We start from the raw sequence: 20494 nt of genomic DNA, 5'->3' as shown, positions 1-20494 counted from the left end.
CCTGAGCTTCCTGCTCGTTGGCTGCCATTCGACTTCAAGACCCTTGCTAAAGCTTCCTGCAGTACGTGTTCTGGGGAGGTCGTGAGTTAATTGCAGTAAGTCTTTAATCTCTGGTCTTTTTGTGTAAGTGAGTCAACTCCTGCCACGTGGCTCTTGGTAGTTCATGCGCATGCGCAGTAAAATATGGTGACCCATTCCGGAATGGAGCAGGGACATCGAATAAAAACGGGTGAATAATTATTGGCAATACTTTGAACAATCATTGACAATAAAATAATGATGATAATTATTGACAATAAAATTGAGCAATCATTGACAATAATGATGATAATTATTGACAATAAAATTGAGCAATCATTGACAATAATGATGATAATTATTGACAATAATTCCAACAATTATTGACAAACATGACGATATTATTGACAATGAATCAGATAATCATTGACAACAGGCAACCCAATATTATTGACAACATCACGATAGTTTATTGACAATGAATCGGATAATTATTGACAATAGGCACCCAATTATTGACAAACATGACGATAGTTATTGACAATGAATCGGATAATCATTGACAATAGGTAACCCAAGTATTGACAATCACATTACATCATTGTTAACATATTTCGCCATTGACAATATTTTTCACTATTGAATAATGAAACAAATGGAGCGCCATACTTCCGCTCTCGACATTACAGTTGCAAGAACTATGGCGCAATATTAGTGCCAAAATTAGAGTATATACGTATTTGTATCTAGGGGGTACTCTTTTTGTAAACTGGTATAGAAAATAAACATTCAGGGGTACACTTTTTAGTGTAGACTATCACTTGGGGGTACTCTTATCAGTTTAGGTACACAAATAATTCTTTTGAGGGTACCTACTCTTCCATATTATAATGACCTGAAGAGTACTGAACTAAAAAGAGTACCCTCAAATAAAAAGAGTACCATCAAATAAAAAGAGTACCCCCAAATAAAAAGAGTACCCCCAAATAATTTCTAAGGTTTAAAGTACACGCACTTTAACCTCTACTTAGAGGTGTGGCTTGTATTTCTATTTAGAGCGCCCCTTAGAATTGTGAGCAATTATTATTAAGGTTATTGAACAGTCCCTTGGAAGTCTGGTGTGGAAGCTGCTGATAGCTGATTTATAGAGAACTGTTGACTGATATTGTTGATGGCTCGTTGTGTCAAACAGAGGCCGAAGCCCTGGGCTATGTAGCACACGCTGTCTTTAGAGGACATGCTGGTGGCAAGACCATACAGTTGCGAGCAGATTTTGTACACCTACCTTAGCTTCTGAAGAAGTAGGAAGGCCTTCATCAGATCCCTTATGATTGATTACAATAAGTGTTCTAAGGGACTACCAAAAATTGATGTTTATTATTAATTTTTATGAGACTAGATAAAAAAATTATAATTATGGTGCTAAGTAATAATTATTACATGGACAAAAAGGTACTTAAAGTCTAAGGATGTGCTCTAAATAGAAATACAAGTAGAGGTTAAAGTACGTGAACTTTAACCTCAAAATTATTTGGGGGTACTCTTTTTATTTGAGGGTACTCTTTTTATTTTGAGGGTACTCTTTTTATTTGAGGGTACTCTTTTTATTTGTACTCTTTTTATTTTGGGGTACTCTTTTTATTTGAGGGTACTCTTTTTAGTTCAGTACGGAAAATATATTTTAGGGTACTCATGGAAGAGCAGGTACCCTCAAAAGAATTATTTGTGTACCTAAAGTGATAAGATTACCTCCAAGTGATAGTCTACACTAAAAAGTGTACCCCTGAATGTTTATTTTCTATACCAGTTTACAAAAAGAGTACCCCCTAGATACAAATACGTATATACTCTAATTTTGGCACTATAAAGAACTCCTCAAATCCCTGTACTATCTATGGTTTGACAGGTTTGACAGGTAACACGTAATTGAACTTTGACCTAAGGAATGTGAGTCTAAACCACTTCCTTTGACACGAGGATGTCTGTACTCCTCAGTGCAGAACAGTTTCCTGTTTTACATCCTGTTTCTTTAGGTATAAAAGTGGGGGACTTGCATGACTTGGAGTGCACTACACTAAACTACTGTTGAAGTGTTCTAAATGGCTAACATTGACTATGGCGTTCCAGAGTCATCTGCTGAGATTGACTCCAACAGCAGGCAGCTGGCAAATGAAATCAAAGAGCATGAGCTGATTTCTCCTTCCAAGGTGGAACAGGCAATCTCTATGAAGGGTAAATTTATGAACTGTAAATCTGTTTAAACAACGTTTAAACTGTGTGTGGACCAAGCTATAGATCTAGCCCTTTTATGTGTTATGATGATTGTGCACATTTTCATTTATAGTCTTTTTTTCAGATGGCAAATGCTACTATGGTGTGCAGATTGTAACAGGCAAACAAGTGGGAGCTGGGACAAGAGCCGATGCATATGTGATGCTGGTAGGAGACAAGGGGAAGACTGGAAAACTATCACTGCGAGGCTGGTTTGATTTCTTGAATCCTATCTCCAGGGACACCTACGACAATCTTGTTGTTGTATCCGACAATGATTTGGGGAATGTGCTGGTTGTGGTTGTTGGTTGTGATGGTAGCTGGCTTGAAGATCAGTGGTATGTGAGCTCTGTCTCTGTGGCTGATGTGCAAACAAAGGACATAGGGCAATTTCCCTGCTACCACTGGATCGGTGGAGACGATTCTATCACTCTAACTGCAAAGACAAGTAAGTTTTGGTAGCCAGATGAGTCACTTTACAGGCTAGATCTATGGTAATCTTCATCATATCCATAAGAATTGGTGATAATATAGCATTGCGTGGCTAACCGCCCCAATCACATAATTAGATCTAAATAATTATATTGCAAGCACGTGTAAATCACTTTATACTGCATACCGTATAGCGGCGAGTATACCGGGTAATTTTCGTGGGATAAAATTTCGTTTACCTTGAATTCAGAGATTTTCGTGAGTAAAAAAGTTTATTTGACTTCATTGCCTACACTACATTGCATGCGTTTCAGTAAAGTTTTCGTGGAGGTCAGCTAATTGTCCAATTTACCCACTATGTCTTGTAAGCTACATTCATGAGTAAACCACCAACTGGGAAATTGCAATCAGACACAGCTGCAAATATTTTGGTGAATTTTTTAAGGTTACTGTTAATTGTCTTCACTTTAACACTTCTTAGAAAAAATTTGCATATTCAAGCTTTAAAGTGGCCACTGCTAATGAGGTGTCTATCCAACTAAGAAACCTGCTAGCAGGTCACTATCTGAGTTAGTGACCTGCTAGCAGGGCTCTAACTAGTTACTCACAAAAATGCATTTTCTAAGCGAGATAGACCATATGTAGTACGGCTTCAAGAAACCTAGATAGACCATGTGTAGTACGGCTTCAAGAAACCTACTACACATGGTCTAACTAATACTTGATTGCAGCAAGGGTAGAATAGAACACACACACAGAGCAAAGTACAGAACCTTCTTATATACAAAGCTAATTAAGTAACTTCTAGATGTTACCACTAAGTACAGTTCCAATTCTAGCTAGATTGTTCTAGATCATTACAGATACATTACAGCTACTTCTAGATAGTTCCAGTGGATACTACAGTTACGATGCAGTGTTTGCCCACGCAGTAATTATCTAGTAGTAAAAATCAAGCTGTCTTGACTGTGTACACTATAGTCGTCATTTTATATGCTAGATAGTGCATACTCTGCCAGGAAGGCAATTATCTATTTAAACAATGAAAGGGGCAGGGTGACTCGAAACAATTTCTTCAAAGCCATAAACAGTCATCGAGTTAGCTCGTGCAGAAGTAGAAAAATACTCGACCAGCTAGTAAACTCTGGTATTTATCTTCAGTTTGTAGATAGACAGAAGCAAGAACTCTTCGAGCCGCCCTCAGGAATATCATGCATAAACTGCTGGTAGGTCACTATTTAGTTGTTAGAGTCTTTCTTTCTCTAATATTTGACGACTAAAATCGGCTATGACCACACGAGCAATTTTTTCCATCTAGTTAGCGTATAGCCTCAACCCCAGGCCGATCCGTCTCCAATTGAACGCTAGGTCGCCTACTATAGGCCTGGTATTGATTGTATTTGGGCGTGATCTGGGCGTGGTTTTTTAATAAATTGACTCTGGTACAACAAAAAATGAATCCTCCAACAGTGGTCCTCAACAACAGCCTCTGGGGCAGTATACAGCAGGAAATACTTCCCAGAAGACACTTCTTTGGCAGTGGCAACCAAATCTTTGTCGATTCCTTTATTGCTACTGAGGATGGCAGCAGAAACACATTGTTTAGACTCCTGACCTGGTCAATCATGAGTCTCATGATGAGAGATACAAGTGGAGAGACAACAACACTTTCGTCAACAGGAGGAGCCTTGGTCCTACCTAGCTTGTAGTCCATTAAAAAGGGTAGCAACTGATATAGCAGAGAGACTTGCCATACCCCGTTGGGAACCAGATAAACACGTCCCTTCCCTCAAACAGGAGCTTGAGAGCCTGGGCCTGTTCTGCCATGAGAGTGAGGCCATCTTGCTTCAAACAAGACAACGCATTGCATGCCATAGCTAGCTAGCTATAAATTGAGAACATGACACGGAACTAAATTACTGTAACTTTTACGGGAGTAAAATGCCTCTACGTACACCTTTAGTATTACAGAAAAAAAGCAGGAAACAAAGTGTGAAGAATCTCTGCTTTTGTATCCGGTTCCTGCCACACCCAGATACAATCAATACCAGGCTGTATTTTTCAACTTCGTTATATTAAAAAAAAATCGGCCTGGGACCGAGGCTAGTTAGCGTACTGATAGCTAGCGCGCTGTAATAGTTACCTATGAGCAGTGCAACAGTATAGACACGTAACAATGTCTTCCTTTCTCATAAAAACAAAAAATAAATCAACACTGCATCTTAACCTTAAACTAGTAAACACATTCAGTAAACCACTAATTAACTGGGAACTTGCAACCAATAATATGCACAGCTGCAAATATTTGGTGAGTTCCTTAACTTCCCTAAACACACTGATTCGGGAAGGGGAAGATAGAGTGGGAACTTACAACCAGTATGCACAGCTGCAAATATTTTCATATGCTTATACATCATTTATACTGAATGCTTAAAATTTGTGTAACTCTGTCTAGCACAAAGTGTATAGGAGTCTCTGTTTTATTTTTCTATAGCCACAAAGAAGGATGTGACTGGTAATAATATATTGTTGAAGCAAAGAGCTAGCCAGCTGACCAGACGCAAGGAAGTATACAAGTGGCGGAGTTTTCCAGACTCAGGGCTCCCCTCTGCAATTGACGACACCACAGTCGATTTACCTACAGACGAACAGTTTGGGACCGTCAAGAACTTAGATTTCACTGTCGGTGCTTTAAAGAGCGTTAGTTCCATGAAAATTACGGGAGTTTTCAACAACATCCACCAACTTGATGATTTCAAGATTTTTGCTGATAAACTGGGTGGAGATTCGTCTCTCTATGAAACGGATCGCTGGAAGACCGATGCAGAGTTTGGATGGGAGATGCTCAATGCAGTTAGTCCGATCATCATTAGGAAGTGTGAGAACATCCCTCCCAATTTTCCCGTGACCAACGAGATGGTTCATCCATTCCTTGAGAGAGGTCTCTCTCTCCAACAGGAAATGGAGGTATGCCTCATCAAGTTTCTACTTTCTTATCTCAAGCATTATAATTAATTAGCTATCCATGCATGTTTGATCAAACCAAACATAGAGCACCATGATTTTTATTTCAGGCTGGACACATTTACACGTGTGACATGAAGTTCATGGATGATCTGAAGCCACGAGAGAACTATGTCAGCGTTGCCCCAATCTGCCTGCTCTATGTTAACAAAAGCAAGGAACTGGTTCCCATTGCTATCCAGTTGAAGCAAGGTGTGAGGGAGGAAGAAAAGACAAACAATCCAATCTTCTTGCCGAGTGACAGCTCAAATGACTGGCTCCTGGCAAAAATATACTATCAGAGTGCACACAGCCAGGTGAGTAGATCTATACACATTTGCAAGAAATTCTAGTCCGAGCTCTTCGAATATCAAATTTTCCTATATATGTAACTTCTACGTGAAGCATATAGACTATAAGTATAGTGCAATTCAGCATAAACTTCCAAAATTGTATTTGCACTCCAAAATGGAGTATTCTACAACAGCTTCATTGAAGGCTCATTAGTGATTACTTACATAATTATTAGGAGTGTAGGAGCTTATTTCTGAAAAAAATATCTTATGGAAGGCGTTAAAAATGGCACAAAAGGTTGGTCCAAACGAATGTTAGGCCACGCCCACTCCTAAACTATGTCAAAACTCGTTCTCTGTACCATCTGTGCAAAATTTGTGAACATAAATGTTTTCTTCATCCACTAATAATGCTATATATGAAGTTTTGATGTCTGTATGTGTACAGTGATTGGCCATTTGCCTAAAAGTGACTTGTGGTTCACTGCATTGACATTTTCAAAATTCCTGAACATAGAATGGTTTGCAATGGAATGTAAGGCATGCACAACAAATTTGGTGTTGTAAAATTGAGCAGGGGAGGAGTTGAATCCGCAAAAACTATTGTTCAAATCAATTAGTGAAGCGTTAAATGTATTCATGAAATTAAATCCATACAAAATATAGGCCCACCACCTCTTAGTTGACCTGCATAGTAGAATAGTGGCCTTAGTGATTCATTACAGAGTTATTATGTCTAATTGTAAAACAACGTTTATGCTTGAATTGCATTATATACTATTCATTACACATTCCCTGTATACAAACTTGCACTCTATATAAAATTGTATTACTCGTAACAGTATCATCAGACGTTCACCCACTATACTGCGTGCCACGCTACCATGGAAGCATACTCTATGGGCACTAATCGTAACCTTCCTGATGCACATCCGATCTTCAAACTCCTTCGTCCACACTTTCGCTACACCATGGCTATCAATACTCGTGCTCGAAACAGTCTTATCAATCCTGGAGGAATCATTGATACCTTCTTTGGCATCGGTGGTGAGGGCTTGACTGAACAATGGAAACGTTGTGGAGCAACCTACAATGTTCACACCAGCAACATCAAGCGTTGGGCCAAGGAGCGAGGGGTGGACAATGCCGAGCAGCTGCCTGGCTACTACTATCGAGATGATGGGATCAAAGTGTGGGATGCTCTGGAGAGCTATGCCGGCGACATCATCGACGAGTTCTACCAGACAGACGAAGATGTTGTGGAAGACGAGGAGCTACAAGCATGGGCACAAGACATTCACACCAATGGCTTCCCTGGTTACCACGGTGCTCCAGTCGGACATGGCTTCCCCGATAAAATGAGTTCTAAAGAAGAGCTGAAGCTCTACTGTACTCTGATCATGTTCACTGGATCGGCCCAACATGCCTCCGTGAATTTTTTGCAGTATTCCTTCTACAAATTTGTGCCAAATTCTCCGTTTGGTGTACGCCAGCCACCACCTGTCAAGAAAGGGGCTACCGATGATGAGGCTCTCATTGCAGCACTGCCAGAGGAGGAAAGCGTCATCAGCACTATTGGCACAGTTCATCTTCTATCACAGTACAGCCAAAATGAGGTATGCTTTGCATATTGCTCTTAATCTTGTAGTTTCGTTGTGTGAACCTATAGTTATATCATTGAATGTAAGTCCGCACCAATAGGGAGATTTATATTAAAGAATCCTTTTTGCTCAATTATTCACAGAGAGCGTACCCAACCCTTAGATGTAGTACGTCTGTGTTTACTCACAATAATCATTCTGTCTCGTAGGAATTTCTTGGTACTCTGAAAGCTCGTTTCACGGAAAAGAAAGCAGTTCAAGTAATGGAAAATTTCCGAAAGGATCTGAATGATGTCTCTAAAGATATTGAGAAGCGAAACAAGGGCTTGAAAGTGAAGTACACTGCAATGCTACCTGAGAAAATTCCTAACAGCATCACTATATAAACTTTGTGATGCCACGCCGCCAGTAGATACTCTTGAACAATTGAATGTGTAGTCAGTGCATTAAAACTATGCCAAGATACAATTATGACTTAATTAGCTATAATTATAGATGTAGGCACTTGCATGGAGAACATCAAAATTTACTAAAGTGAACGTTTGAAAGTGCAACACAAAAATGAAGATCAAAGGTCTGATGCTATTTCTTTAATTCGCACTATAGTTTGCTGCCGTGTGGTAATGACCATATCAATTAGTTTTCGTGAATCTGTCTCCCCTGCAGAAATAGTCTCTTTGAGTTGAGGACTGAATCGGTAGTAAGGAATTCCTTGCTCCTTGAAGTTACGATCACATGTCTCAGCCACAGTTTCAGATTCCACAAGCTGTACACGGAAAAATGAGAAACGACGAGATAAAATCCATCCTTAGGCTACACTTATATAATAATTATTTATAAGTAGCTAATTTAGGGCATTTCAAAAGTTTATGAGCGTAAGTGTTTGGCAGACTTACGGCATTCATAAACAATCCCATGAGGTTGCCGACCCGATCTTTCAAGGCAGACATTTTAGTCAGAGATATGCAGTCTTGAGCGTCAACATTACCCAGCTTTTCCTCTGGGTACATTCCACTACCCACTGACACCACCAGTGAGATAGGCAGCCTCTCCCCTTTTTCCGAATGGTAGTTTTGAATTGCTGTCACACCTTTTTCAGTGGGGTTGTTGCAAAGGACACCTCCATCAACGTAGTTGTTGAACTCAGAGAATAGCATAGGCCCAGCACAGGTGGACCTTGCTACCTTCCAGACCAGCTCTGCATGGGAACCTTAATTACTCACACATTTACACAAATTTAGAGGACTTGATGAAAGTGCATGGTAATTTGAGGAATGGTCTCTATGCCAACATAAAATTAACAAAATCAGGACATATACAATTTTCTTTCCCATAGCCTATAGTAACACTTCATTTACCGTTACTGAGCTCATTATCAAAGCAATTATTGAAAAGGTGAATCTGGAGAGGTGTAGAGCCTTTGTACACCGCTGAAACAAGAACCCTGCAACAACACACAATGTCATTTTCGTCCACTCAAAAATATATGCTGTCTCACTTTGGATGCTTAATGTCGTTCATTCTCATTTTTGTACCAACCGTTTTTTTGAGAAATTTCTCCAGTGCTTCTGAGTTGTATGATATACCAAACTTTGGATTAGCGAACACCTCATCCTTGAGCTGCAGGCAAATCTGACGAAGCTCCTCAACAGATTTCTTAGCTGAAAAATGGAGACATACAAAGCCACCATACAACACAAATAAAATACTATTGCACACAACATTCGGCAAAAACTTATGTATTGAATAGAATCTGGCTTCTCAAGGGTATATAGCATCCCCTGCATCCTGCTTCCTGTCTAAAATCCTGGGCGGAATTTGAATAAAACCAGGGCCACAAAAGGAAGCAGAGTACTGCGTGTACACGCATCTCAAAGGCATAACAACATTACAAATGCTTTAACAAAACCTCACCATACACCAGTCCCAGAGCAAGAATACCGCCAGTTGAGGTCCCGACAATCCAATCAAATAGCTCAGTAATCTTCTTTCCAGTGTGCTTCTCAATACTGCATAGTATGTCCAACTCCACCAGTGCCTTCATTCCTCCACCATCCAGGCACAGAATACGATTTCCAGTTTTCTTGAATTCGGCCAATTCTTTTCGCTGTTTATAACAGGCCACGATCTCGTCTTGGCTGCTAATTGAGTTAAGGTTGTCAGTTTGCTTCTTTAGCGCAACGTCCAGCTGCATATAGAGTTTCCTTGCTGAGGAATTGTCCTCATACAGAACATGTTTTTGAGGTAAATGAGCGACATTCGGATAGATTTTATCGGGAGAAACACTTCCCTCCACAGATCTCAGCAGTTGTGCTAGCTCACTCTCAACCTCTTCTCGTACTAGAGACTGAGAAACTTCCCCGTAGTTCTTGGTAAGGCTGCTACTGGATTCCATAGAAGAATCCACTGCATTTCCATGTGTTAAAATGGTTTCTGTGTCTACTGCTTCACCGATCGCCCCTAGCATTGAGGGAGGGGGAGCGTGGGGAACAAGAGTAAATCCAAAATCACTGCTTTCCTCTACCGATACTCCAGTCCAAGAATTCATTTTCTTCAGAAAAAATCTTGTGGCCTTGGATTTTGTTAGACCAAGCGGTGTCTGGTTATCACTATTCACGGCATTCACATTGGCTCCAAACACTGTCAGCATTTTCACACTGGGGATGTCATTGTTCTGTGGGAAATAGTAGTATAATAGCATATAATGTAAATACAAATCTGGCACATACTTAGTTATTGTTATTTTCATGGTATTACCTTGATAGCCAAATGTAGTGGTCTCGAACCATCGAGATCTTGTAGGTTGACATCCACATTTCCGTAGGTGAGAAATACTTCTAATAACCTGTTTCTTTGCGGACGATTACCAAGGAGGAGAGAATGTATTGGAGCCTTTGACAGAGTTGGCTCAATAGCATTCAAGTTTAGTGATGGATTCTCCACAAGAATTCTCTTCAATGCCTGCATGATATTTACAAACAGTGGATGTGATATCACCTACAGAGATATGCCTACCTCGGCATTTTTTGGAGCATGAAGCTGCTGTATCTCATCTCCTTGTGGGACACGAGTTCCTTCCTGCAGAGTACAAGATTTGAATCTTTACTTAGCGGGATACCCAAACTATTTGTGGCGATCTTAAAGTCACATTGTGGCACTACAGGGTTTTACTCCCTCCCTACCCAGTACCCTCTCCCATACCAGCAAATTAGTTGAGATGAATTTGATAATGTCACTAGATTGACTCTACCAGGCTGTATTTTACGCAACGATTGGACAAACATAGACCGTATCACTATAGTCGTTGCAAATCAGACAGTCTGGCTGTCTAAGTTTTGCAATAAGGCGATTTCATACACAAATTATAGGTAATATCGTAATCACTCACAAAGCATTCCAAAAAAATTGTAGTTTAATAGGAACCAGGTCATTTATAATACATAATTATTGTAGGTGGCTAATAGACAGATCTATAACAGTCTAGATCTAGATCCGTCATACACTTACCATACCGTCCTGAGATGAGCCTGAGCTGGACCAATCGAACAGGGACCTCACCAACTTCGCCATTTGCTTCTGTCTGCCTCAGAATACTGTCTGCTAGCTCTTGGGTATATTTTCTTCCATAGATCACATGTTGTGTGTAGTCTAGAATACCTGCATCAACCTAAAAGCTTGGGTTGAGGCGGGTATTCGAGACTATGTCGTGCGTGGGAGTCGAGTTGTGGTGAAGTCTGTGGTGAAGTTAGCTCAGAGCAGCCACACCCCCACTTTCTGCACAGTGTCAGTGTACACTGGTAGGTAAGAATGGCTAGTGCTAGTGTTAGTGAGGTACATGATAATGATGGATCGGTATTGGACACTCCTCAAGAAGACAGTCCAAAGGAACAGCTCTACAAAGTGCTGGTAATTGGAGACTTTGGAGTTGGTAAGCAAATACTGAGCAGATTTACATGTAGACTGTGTATTAATTAATAATAATTGTTTATCATTTATTTCAACTGCTCACTGTGTGGACAACCTCCAATAGGCAAGGTGAGTAGCTGATGTCAGCCTATTCATTTATAGCTAGCTAAATCCAGCTCTTCAATAGATCTCAATCACCACATATTTTCCTTCCTTGCAGACATCCATCATCAGGAGATACACGGAAAGTGAGGCATTGAGCACTTTATATGAGCATTGTACATGTATATAGTACTTATTATATAACGTTGATGCATGTTGCCTGTAATGTGGTAGCATAAAATTAATTGATTGGGCTCCCACACAGTTGGAAGCTAGATCCACTATCATGCATAGAATTCATTCTCTGCAGACGTATTCTCACCAAACTACAAGCTCACTATTGGAGTCGATTTCTCTCTAAAGACCCTGCAATGGGCAGACGAAACAAGAATCAGCTTGCAGTTATGGTAACTAATTAGTCAGTACATGTACATGTTTGGCCTAATATGTACAGTCACATGATGAATGAATATCTTTATCCTTTATATTATTGTGTCAATGCTACTATATGATCTAGAGGGTTTTTTAATATGACTGACTATACATGCAGTCTATTAACTCATTAATCTATATAGGGACATAGCTGGACATGAACGGTTCTGGCACATGACTCGAGTTTACTACAGATATGCGTAAGCATCAATTCTTTAAAGAAAGTTTACTTTATATTGTATTTCACAAACATGCAGAATTGCTGCAATCATTGTGTTTGACCTAACGAGGTAAGTAATAGCTTTTGATGGTGACCTCATGCACTCTATTCCTCTCTACACCCATGCAGACAAGTGACGTTCGACTCAGTTCTCAGAGTAAATATATTAGAAGCAAGCCACCATGTACACAACCTTTTTCCTATATAGTGGCTGAGCGATGTAAATGAGAACGTGTTACTTGATAATGGACACCCTGTTCCAGTTTTACTGCTTGCAAACAAAGTACGTCAATTATAGACTTTCTTCTGAAATGTTTAGTAATACAGTCTTTATTTGATGTGTAGAATGATGCTGATAATAGCCAAGTAGACACTTCAAAGTTGGACGATTTCTGCTCCAAATATGATATAGCTGGATGGTATGTTGAGGTATTTTTTTAATAAAATGCATGAACACTCTATTTCTATAGGTTTGCTACTTCCGCCAAAGATAACACAAATATCAGTAAGTTCAAATGTTCCCAGGATTTGTAGAAACAATCAATCGGAAAATTCCCATGCTGTTAATTTTATCGGCGCTATAGTATGTCTAGTTAAAATAATGTATAGTACAATTATGTGTTGCTATTGTTAAAGAGGTACATCACTGATTGTCACTTTGTATTTGACTACAGCTGAAGCAATGCACTTCATTGTTGAGAGGATTCTTGAGCTGGCCAGTCGTAGATTGGAGGAGGTTGAAAACGAGGATTTTGTGGATCTGGGGCTAGAGAATATTGACCAAGAATCCAGCACAACTGTCGGTACACACTCCAAACTATACGGAGGCAGTTATTCCAGTGCATCACAGACCAAACGACTCATCGGGCTGGTTCCCAATGACTCCACTGATAAACCACCCAATTCATGCTCTTGCTAGTAGTGTGTATTTGTACAAGTGTGTGTGTGTGTGTGTGTTCCATACAGGTCTTTTTTTTCATGGCAAAGGAACTTAAATTTTCAAAAAATGAAGGTATCCTCAATGACAAAAACGTGTGACATAATATAAAACTTACAAACATGTTGGTACTGTAATTTACAACAATAAAGTTCAGTTTTTCTACAGCTTAGCAGCTGGCTTGGGTACACTGTCATTTTTGATAAAGACGTGAGGAGTGAAAGTTCCATGAAAGCCATAGGGAATATGGTGCTTGAGTTTGATCCTAGCTAGAGGGCCTCGATCCACATGCTTGGCATCGAGGACAGCAAACTCACTAACATGCTTGTCAGGGATATAGAGCATGACCAGCACATAGCCATCGTCATCATCTCCTTGGTTAATGGAGGCCCAGCCCAATCGAGGGACGAAAACAGGCTCTCCCACGCATCCGTGAGAGTACCACACCTGGCGACTCTCACCCTTCAGGTCATGCTATAAGGGGGGGGGGGTTTGAGCACATTTTGCACTTTTAAAATTTTAATTAAGAACATTAGTAGCAGCCGATTGGTATAATTATTATTGTTGACTTTAGATCTACTACAAAACAGAGGTTTGAGAGCTTTGGTTGAAAACAAAAATTTCGTTATGAGGTATAAGGCATGAAAACCCAGACAAGCATTCATACCTTGACGACATCCCTGTAGGGCATCTTGTACCCCTCCCGGTCACTAGACATCAGGTACGAGTACCTTGAGGTGGACAACCCATGCCTGCATACAAAATATCAGTGGTCATGGTCACATACATTCAAACAAGGGTTTCTCTACCACAAATGTGTGTTCAAATGCGTATTATTCACTCGATTAACACTCTACACGTAGCACCGGCACAAGGGGGAAAAGTGCATGCTGCTCTAATTGATTTAGTACACGGATTAATCAATTTCCAGAAGAGAGGAGCACAATGACACATAGACACACCTGTATGGGTGGACGGTGGGGAATTCAACGTTAGCGGGGTCAGAAGGTTTCAGGGATTGATCGCACTTGTCTCTGTCGAGATGAAGGGTGAATTTGCACATGTTGCCAGGGGTAACCGATGAGTTGCCCAGCCATATCTTCTTGTCAAAACTCATGTTGAACTTTGGACCCAAGCATACAGCATTGAAGGAAATTGTGTCCAAATCAGTTTGTTGAGCATTCCCAAAATGGAATATCTGCAATAATTAACAGACCAATTAAGTCAATTTGATTTTGCATTCGGTGCACTACAGAAATTTTTATAGGCTGCATTGGCGAAAATGTGTATAGAGCATTGAAGTAAAAAACACTACCATTACGAGTACTATATAACACACATCCATGGAGTCTGATTGTGTATTTTCAGCGACCACTTTGTGGCTTTCAATACTGAAAAATGCCAACGATATTTCACGTTGTCGTAGCGGTTCAACCAACAATAAACACGCCTCAATAAACCTCGTTTGCTATGGGTACTGCTGCCACTGCACACTATAATTGTAAACACCTGCTGCTAATGACCTTTTGTGGTTTACAAACACACTGTGAATATGCTAATAAATTGGTATTCATGCTCCAAATGTACACTATTTTATAAGCTATGAATTGCTTTGACAGCCTTCAGTGGTGAGATAAAAATAATTTTCCAAAGGTGACTGAATTTTTATCATATACACAGCACAAGCACTTACATGGAAAGGCTCAGTGTCGAGTAGCTTGACCTCCTGGTACGGAGCTTTCTTGTGCCTGGGAATGACCACAAATCGTGATGGGAGGTGAGAGTGGTACTTCATCAGCTCTCCGGGAGAGCTTAGCCCAGTAAACACCTTCAGAGCAGCAGTAAGGGTCATATCAGCAAATGGTGTCATGTGAAACACGTAGTAATCTCGAAGAAGGAGAAAGTCGTGGGCATAGTTGAGACCATCAATGTGGTGCAACTGATGCTGCACAAGGTTCCACTTGTCATCATACTCATAGATGGCCAGAGAGGGTTCGCGACTCCCCACTCCAGGAGTTAACCCGAAACAGACCAATCGCTGTGTGAGGAATGGAAAAAGGAATTCTTCAATTTCATTATAACGTATGTGTGTATATTCCCTACACCATAAGTACATGTAATTGACAAAATGTTAGAGTACCGTATAGCGAGTAAGTTTGTGGGGTAAAAAATTCGTTCAACTCGAGAAATGGTAGTTTTCGTGAGTAAAAATTGTGTTTAGTCTCGTGGCTGCACGGCATTCCTACGTTCAGATAAGCCATGCCTACGATAAAATTTTGTGGAGGTCAGCCTGCTCACGAAAATAACGAATATTTACCCCACGAAAATTACCCGCTATACGGTATAAAAAGGAGATATTTTTTCGGGAGATCAGCTGAGACTACTACAAAACTAATTCACACGAACTTATGACTTAACCATCATGTACACACATTAACTGGGTATATAGCTAGTGACACACGGCAATTCACAGTGTTATAGCCTAACACTAGTGCTGAATAAGATACAAGATTGCTTGTTGAACTCAATAGCCAGAACACAATTATACTCACATTGTTGATCATGTCCAGCCTGAAGTGTGCAGCCAAGGCTCTGAGTTTGAGTGTTCCATTCAGTGTTTCCACTCCGAGTGTCTCCAGTGTGTGAGGGTCCAGACAGTGAGGATACTTGGTCTCATACACAGTCAAAACCTGCACGATCATTAGCTGGCTATCTGAGTGTGCAGATAATTATAGTGTAACTATCTTCTAGTATGCCAATTCAAAGCTTTTGCGGAACACAAAATGAATGAGAGTGAAGCAAATTACAGTTAATTGGCCATGGTGTCCTAAATAATTATCAGCTAGATCTAACTCAAAGTTGATTTACTTTACACGTATCCAAACACATTGATTACCTTTCCACCCCAGTAGAATACATTGGTGTTGGACGGGTTGCGGTAACGCAAGGTGGGCCAAGAGAGAGTCAAGAAGCTCTTGAGGAGTACAGCTGTGTCTCTGATGGCGCTGTGAGGGTTGGTGCCCATTTGTCCCCGATAGAGAAGCTTTCTTTCTTTCTGCTCCTCCAGTCTCTCTTTGGTGGCCACGAACCGAGTGCGTAGGTGGACCCTCCCGTCCACAAATGACAGTGCGACTACCATGCCATCACCATCAATCGCTAGGAGAAAGATAACAAGTAATCCTTGTTAAGCTGAAGTATAACTTGGTAATAAAATAAGTGGTGATAACCAAAACTAGTTTGTGCATAGCTAATAATTGAAGTTTGCAAGCTAGCTAGATATATCTACATGTAGATATCATTATGGATTTTTATATAATAGTTCAGGCAGTTCAGGATATCACAAGTAAACAATGTGCTTGCATTGCACTTACGATGTTTCAGTTCACTGCCGTACACTTCAAGCAATCCTGGTCCGTTTCTAAACAGTGTGCCTTCCAGATCTCTGGGAATGGAGCCTTCAATGTCAACCTCTGGTACCCAGTAATCATACTCCTTAGGGGAGGCATGCCATCCTTTCCTCAGCTTACTGTAGTGAATAGGCTCAGAGAAGTCAGGATTTGAGGTGGCCATGCCTAGATTTTAATTCACAGAGTCTAGTCTAGCTAGCTTGCTCTGTGTGTACGTGTACGTACGTGTAGACTTATTTTAAATTAATACATGTGCAGAGCTAGATCTAGATCTACATGCATGCGCATATAAAAAGACACACATCCCTGGACACACCCAATTGGCCCATCTGGTGAGCAGGCAAAGGTCACTTTTTGTCCATTTTTGATATCTGTGCAGACTGAGAGCCTAGCTAGACTAGCCTGCCAGGTCTACCAAACATGTCTGGGAAAAAAGTGTTTGTTGTTGGTGTTGGAATGACAAAGTAAGTTGAATTATTAGACCATAAGATCGATCAATTTAATAAGCCTAAGGCGACCCTCCAAAAAAGGCCAAATATGCGACACCCTAGCTCCAAGCTCAGGCAAACTTCTGACCTCTGAAAGTAGCGACAACTGTAATGTCGTGTAAACATGACTACGTTTTGCTAGATCACGTGGCCATTATATTCTGACCTGGACCACTAATTGATTGATTTTTAGGGACATTCTGCAAAAATATGACCCGGAAAATCTGTGAAACATAAGATTACTTTGGTGTGGCCTTATGTAAATGTCGCCTTAAATCGAGTAGATCTAATACACCAAAGGGAAGGAATTTATATCCATGCCATCTACAGAAAGACGATCTCCCCCTAACTGCACTAGCACTACTGGTATAATTATGGTGTGTGTATTTACTATTCGTGCTTTTCAATACAGGTTTGAGCGTCCCCACCAGCGTAAATGGGATTATCCTGGTAAGATGCATGTCCACACGTTCAGACATGGTGTTAGATTAATAGTACTCGATCTACACACAGAAATGGGGGAGCTTGCTGCCACTGACGCTCTCAAGGACGCAGGAATACCATATGATAAAGTGGAAGCAGTCGTTGCTAGCTATTGCTATGGCGATCCAACTTGTGGTATGATCATTTATAGCCAACGTTTTGTTTCTTCTAGATTGTTAATGGCCGGGTAACTGTATGTTAACCCTCTTATAAGTACATATGGGGGAGTTCATTTTCCCCTGGCTCATAAATAAGGTTTTATGGTAGGTACATGTATATTGTTTTTCCAGTCATTGCTTTTTTTCCTTGTACCTTGTGTGTGTTGTGATGCAAGTACGTTTACTTAACAAGTTGCTATATTTATTTCTGCAGGTCAAAAGGCGGTGTATGGTAAGTGACCACAACCCACAACCTCTTATTATAAAGCAATGCTCTCATCTCATTATCCTGTTAGGTCTCGGTCTGACTGGAGTGCCAGTGTTCAATGTGAATAATAACTGCTCGTCAGGTTCCACTGCTCTAATGATGGCTCGTATTCTCATTCAGGCAGGGCACGGCTGCACTCTCGCTGTAGGTGAGAGCATTGCGGTGTCTTTGTAGCCGCATGAGACTTCAACTTAAGTTGCTGGATCTCAAACTAAAACATTTTGGGCCTCTAGGTAGTAGCAGATATGTTATATATCTGTATTGGTACTGATATTATCTTTAACTTCAGTTTATAAAGTACCGCACATTATACTTACCATACTTGTTACTCGTACATGTATGTTTCAACTTGTGTGTAGGGTTTGAGAAGATGAATAGTGGTCTCTCTGAGAACTTCCCAGATCGTGTGTCTCCCCTCCAGCAACATGTGGAAGGGCTCAAAATTCTTGGAGTGGAGCCAGGCCCTCTCAACCCTCACGTCAACGCTGTCACCTCCGATGTCGTCAAAGTAACAGCTATTTACGATTGTGGTTTATAAAAACATAAAATAGCAATGTGGTGATTTAGCCTTTGTATAAAGAAACATACAGTATCCTTGATATTGGCTTACCCATTCACGTTTTATATCTACCATACAGATGTTTGCCTATGCTGCAAAGGACCATTGCCATAAATATGGTACCAAGCAAGAACATTTCGCTAAGATTGCCAGCAAAAATAGGACCCAGGGAACCCAAAATCCCAGGGCAGCCACCCAGGTAAGCAGTGACAGACTGGGTACGTGTGCAATTTCTGGCTTAAAAAGTTACTGACGTTTCTATGCGGCCTTGGCTCTAAATTGTCCTCTGGTTAATTTTCCAACCCTGAGCTTGGTTGGTGTTTTGGTACATGCGGACTAGTGGCTATTTTGTATTTGCTTAGAAATCCATTACTCCGGAGGAAGTGCTCTCTAAGCGGATCGTCTGTGGTCCTATCACCATAGCGATGACCGCCCCAACTGGGGATGGAGGAGCAGCTGCTGTCTTGTGCAGCGAAGAGTTTGTCAGGAAGCACCACTTAGAGGTGAGGGTACATGTGGTACTGAAAGTAATCGGGCTCATAATTAACCCGAAGCAGCTCCATACGGGTTATTGTGTGTGTGTGTCTTCTGAGTTTGCTCACCTGGATGCCATAGTGCTGCGTTTACAACATGGATAGGCTTAACGCAACAAGTTATTAGTTTTATTAGTGGCATATTTAAAACTTTATTGAAAAAAGCGAACAAAAGCTACCTTGCATGTTGGCTAGAGCTAGCTATATAAGAGTCAGTAACTCGAGGCACACCATTACGCATGCGCACTACAGCCATAGTTATTTTCAAGCCTTCTTTGCTGCCTCTGCTGTGATCCTAGTCCCAGTGCATGTCTGACCATATGCACCACGCACGTTTTCAAAGTTTTGCAATAGCCTTCAAATCTTGATTTTGCTCTATAATAGCTTAGCTTCATTGCCCCTGTTAGTTGCTACTAGGTTACATCAGGAGTGCATGAATATTCATTCACTCCTGGTTTCGTACATAATAGTGATACTACTGCTTTTCAGTACAACATTCTGGTTGTGAGATCTATGTACTTATGCTATAATACGATCTCCGAGGGTTTAGCACTTCAGTTCTCTAGTTACGTTAGGCTTTGGTATATTATCTTCATACAAGCTGCTGTACAACATGCAGCTAATAATTATTATGTGTGATATTAATGTTTCCTAGCTCGATTGTAGTTTTGATTATTAATTATTTTAGTGCCCTTTTGTCGTCTGGTTGTAGAGAGTGTGTTTTCCTTTTGTAGTTGCTTTTGATGGTGGATTCCAGAACGTATGTATGCATGTGTGTATTATTTATTGTACTACCATATTACTAGAATGTTTTGCGAGCATCAAACATTTTCGAACTTTGCGGTGGATGATCCCAACAATAAAATCTGCAAAACCTAACTAGTAAATACACACGAACGCAATAGTTAGATCGCAAAGGGTCAAATTTTCTGCTGATTTGGCTCATTCGCACCCGCAAAATATTCTAGTAATACGGTAGCTAAAATAGTGAAGTGAAATGGAGCATGATAATGGAGATCAATGGAGCAATTTATCATTCGAGATGGTTGATAGGGTGACATGTGAATTTTATGAACGGGGTAGCCTTCAGTAATGGTGTACATGCATGTATACATGTAGGTGATAGTAGTCCGTCTGGTCTGTCTCTCTGTCTGTTTGTGATTCTGAGTCTGCTGACCTGGATGACCAAAGAAGTGCGTTTGCATTGATAGCCTCAACATAAACATAAATAAAACCGAGCAACCTAAGAAGCTTGAAGTGTCACGTTGGCTGCAAGGCTACTACCTTATACATGATCTTTATTCGAGGCACTTAATTTTGATTCGAGATATCAAATTATATATACGCACTTTTAGCCCTCCACAGGATGCGAGGAAAGAAAAT

The 20494-nt window shown here is 40.5% G+C and overlaps 5 protein-coding genes across 6 annotated transcripts in view; 3 read left to right on the top strand and 2 right to left on the bottom strand.

The window, feature by feature from the left end:
- LOC135349444 (sterol carrier protein 2-like) overlaps nucleotides 1-20494 on the top strand; it is a 46192-nt gene that overhangs the window by 17788 nt on the left and 7910 nt on the right. The window contains exons 2-9 of the mRNA XM_064547975.1: nucleotides 16998-17086; nucleotides 17523-17560; nucleotides 17624-17728; nucleotides 17966-17983; nucleotides 18048-18167; nucleotides 18379-18527; nucleotides 18658-18777; nucleotides 18941-19081. Coding sequence (XP_064404045.1) covers nucleotides 17043-17086; nucleotides 17523-17560; nucleotides 17624-17728; nucleotides 17966-17983; nucleotides 18048-18167; nucleotides 18379-18527; nucleotides 18658-18777; nucleotides 18941-19081 — 735 coding nt within the window. The 5' untranslated portion in view covers nucleotides 16998-17042. The remainder of the gene's footprint in view (nucleotides 1-16997; nucleotides 17087-17522; nucleotides 17561-17623; nucleotides 17729-17965; nucleotides 17984-18047; nucleotides 18168-18378; nucleotides 18528-18657; nucleotides 18778-18940; nucleotides 19082-20494) is intronic.
- On the top strand, nucleotides 2064-8157 carry LOC135349431 (polyunsaturated fatty acid 5-lipoxygenase-like). The gene is made up of 6 exons (XM_064547963.1): nucleotides 2064-2250; nucleotides 2375-2737; nucleotides 5216-5688; nucleotides 5796-6041; nucleotides 6860-7633; nucleotides 7828-8157. The coding sequence occupies exons 1-6, from the start codon at nucleotides 2118-2120 to the stop codon at nucleotides 8002-8004; spliced, it is 2166 nt and encodes a 721-aa protein (XP_064404033.1). The 5' UTR covers nucleotides 2064-2117; the 3' UTR covers nucleotides 8005-8157.
- LOC135349437 (85/88 kDa calcium-independent phospholipase A2-like) lies at nucleotides 8119-11322 on the bottom strand. Of its 2 annotated transcripts, XM_064547970.1 has the most exons (9): nucleotides 11304-11322; nucleotides 11126-11257; nucleotides 10634-10696; nucleotides 10376-10579; nucleotides 9533-10292; nucleotides 9117-9279; nucleotides 8977-9062; nucleotides 8515-8816; nucleotides 8119-8384 (listed from the first exon to the last, which is right to left on the bottom strand). In XM_064547970.1, the coding sequence occupies exons 2-9, from the start codon at nucleotides 11186-11188 to the stop codon at nucleotides 8187-8189; spliced, it is 1839 nt and encodes a 612-aa protein (XP_064404040.1). In that variant the 5' UTR covers nucleotides 11189-11257; nucleotides 11304-11322; the 3' UTR covers nucleotides 8119-8186. The 2 variants fall into 2 exon arrangements, with proteins under 2 accessions (XP_064404040.1, XP_064404039.1); XM_064547969.1 differs by lacking the exon at nucleotides 11304-11322 and having other exon boundaries at nucleotides 11126-11292.
- Nucleotides 11361-13300, top strand: LOC135349452 (ras-related protein Rab-32-like). The gene is made up of 11 exons (XM_064547984.1): nucleotides 11361-11546; nucleotides 11649-11653; nucleotides 11745-11772; nucleotides 11937-12033; nucleotides 12202-12258; nucleotides 12316-12348; nucleotides 12408-12435; nucleotides 12487-12561; nucleotides 12624-12697; nucleotides 12749-12783; nucleotides 12953-13300. The coding sequence occupies exons 1-11, from the start codon at nucleotides 11426-11428 to the stop codon at nucleotides 13195-13197; spliced, it is 798 nt and encodes a 265-aa protein (XP_064404054.1). The 5' UTR covers nucleotides 11361-11425; the 3' UTR covers nucleotides 13198-13300.
- Nucleotides 13270-16890, bottom strand: LOC135349440 (apocarotenoid-15,15'-oxygenase-like). Its single transcript, XM_064547972.1, has 7 exons — nucleotides 16587-16890; nucleotides 16112-16371; nucleotides 15768-15905; nucleotides 14909-15253; nucleotides 14178-14413; nucleotides 13883-13967; nucleotides 13270-13689 (listed from the first exon to the last, which is right to left on the bottom strand). Exons 1-7 carry the CDS (start codon nucleotides 16783-16785, stop codon nucleotides 13378-13380), a joined length of 1575 nt encoding a protein of 524 aa, XP_064404042.1. The 5' UTR covers nucleotides 16786-16890; the 3' UTR covers nucleotides 13270-13377.

Source organism: Halichondria panicea, chromosome 15, assembly GCF_963675165.1.
Source record: "Halichondria panicea chromosome 15, odHalPani1.1, whole genome shotgun sequence".
Lineage (NCBI taxonomy): Eukaryota > Metazoa > Porifera > Demospongiae > Suberitida > Halichondriidae > Halichondria > Halichondria panicea.
The sequence above is the reverse complement of the archived record's forward strand: the minus strand, read 5'-3'. Positions and strand labels throughout refer to the sequence as shown.

What these genes read in the sequence shown, in the direction of transcription:
- LOC135349437 (XM_064547970.1), bottom strand. Translation starts at nt 11,188, where the DNA reads ATGGCGAAGTTGGTGAGGTCCCTGTTCGATTGGTCCAGCTCAGGCTCA. An exon ending in ATGCTCCAAAAAATGCCGAG is followed by an intron (nt 10,580 to 10,633) that starts GTAGGCATATCT and finishes AATATCATGCAG; the next exon opens with GCATTGAAGAGAATTCTTGT. An exon ending in CACTACATTTGGCTATCAAG is followed by an intron (nt 10,293 to 10,375) that starts GTAATACCATGA and finishes TATTTCCCACAG; the next exon opens with AACAATGACATCCCCAGTGT.
- LOC135349440 (XM_064547972.1), bottom strand. Translation starts at nt 16,785, where the DNA reads ATGGCCACCTCAAATCCTGACTTCTCTGAGCCTATTCACTACAGTAAG. An exon ending in TCGACACTGAGCCTTTCCAT is followed by an intron (nt 14,414 to 14,908) that starts GTAAGTGCTTGT and finishes TAATTATTGCAG; the next exon opens with ATATTCCATTTTGGGAATGC. An exon ending in CCTACAGGGATGTCGTCAAG is followed by an intron (nt 13,690 to 13,882) that starts GTATGAATGCTT and finishes CCCCCCTTATAG; the next exon opens with CATGACCTGAAGGGTGAGAG.
- LOC135349452 (XM_064547984.1), top strand. Translation starts at nt 11,426, where the DNA reads ATGGCTAGTGCTAGTGTTAGTGAGGTACATGATAATGATGGATCGGTA. An exon ending in CATCAGGAGATACACGGAAA is followed by an intron (nt 11,773 to 11,936) that starts GTGAGGCATTGA and finishes CATTCTCTGCAG; the next exon opens with ACGTATTCTCACCAAACTAC. An exon ending in AGAATCAGCTTGCAGTTATG is followed by an intron (nt 12,034 to 12,201) that starts GTAACTAATTAG and finishes TAATCTATATAG; the next exon opens with GGACATAGCTGGACATGAAC.
- LOC135349431 (XM_064547963.1), top strand. Translation starts at nt 2,118, where the DNA reads ATGGCTAACATTGACTATGGCGTTCCAGAGTCATCTGCTGAGATTGAC. An exon ending in CACTCTAACTGCAAAGACAA is followed by an intron (nt 2,738 to 5,215) that starts GTAAGTTTTGGT and finishes ATTTTTCTATAG; the next exon opens with CCACAAAGAAGGATGTGACT. An exon ending in ATCAGAGTGCACACAGCCAG is followed by an intron (nt 6,042 to 6,859) that starts GTGAGTAGATCT and finishes TACTCGTAACAG; the next exon opens with TATCATCAGACGTTCACCCA.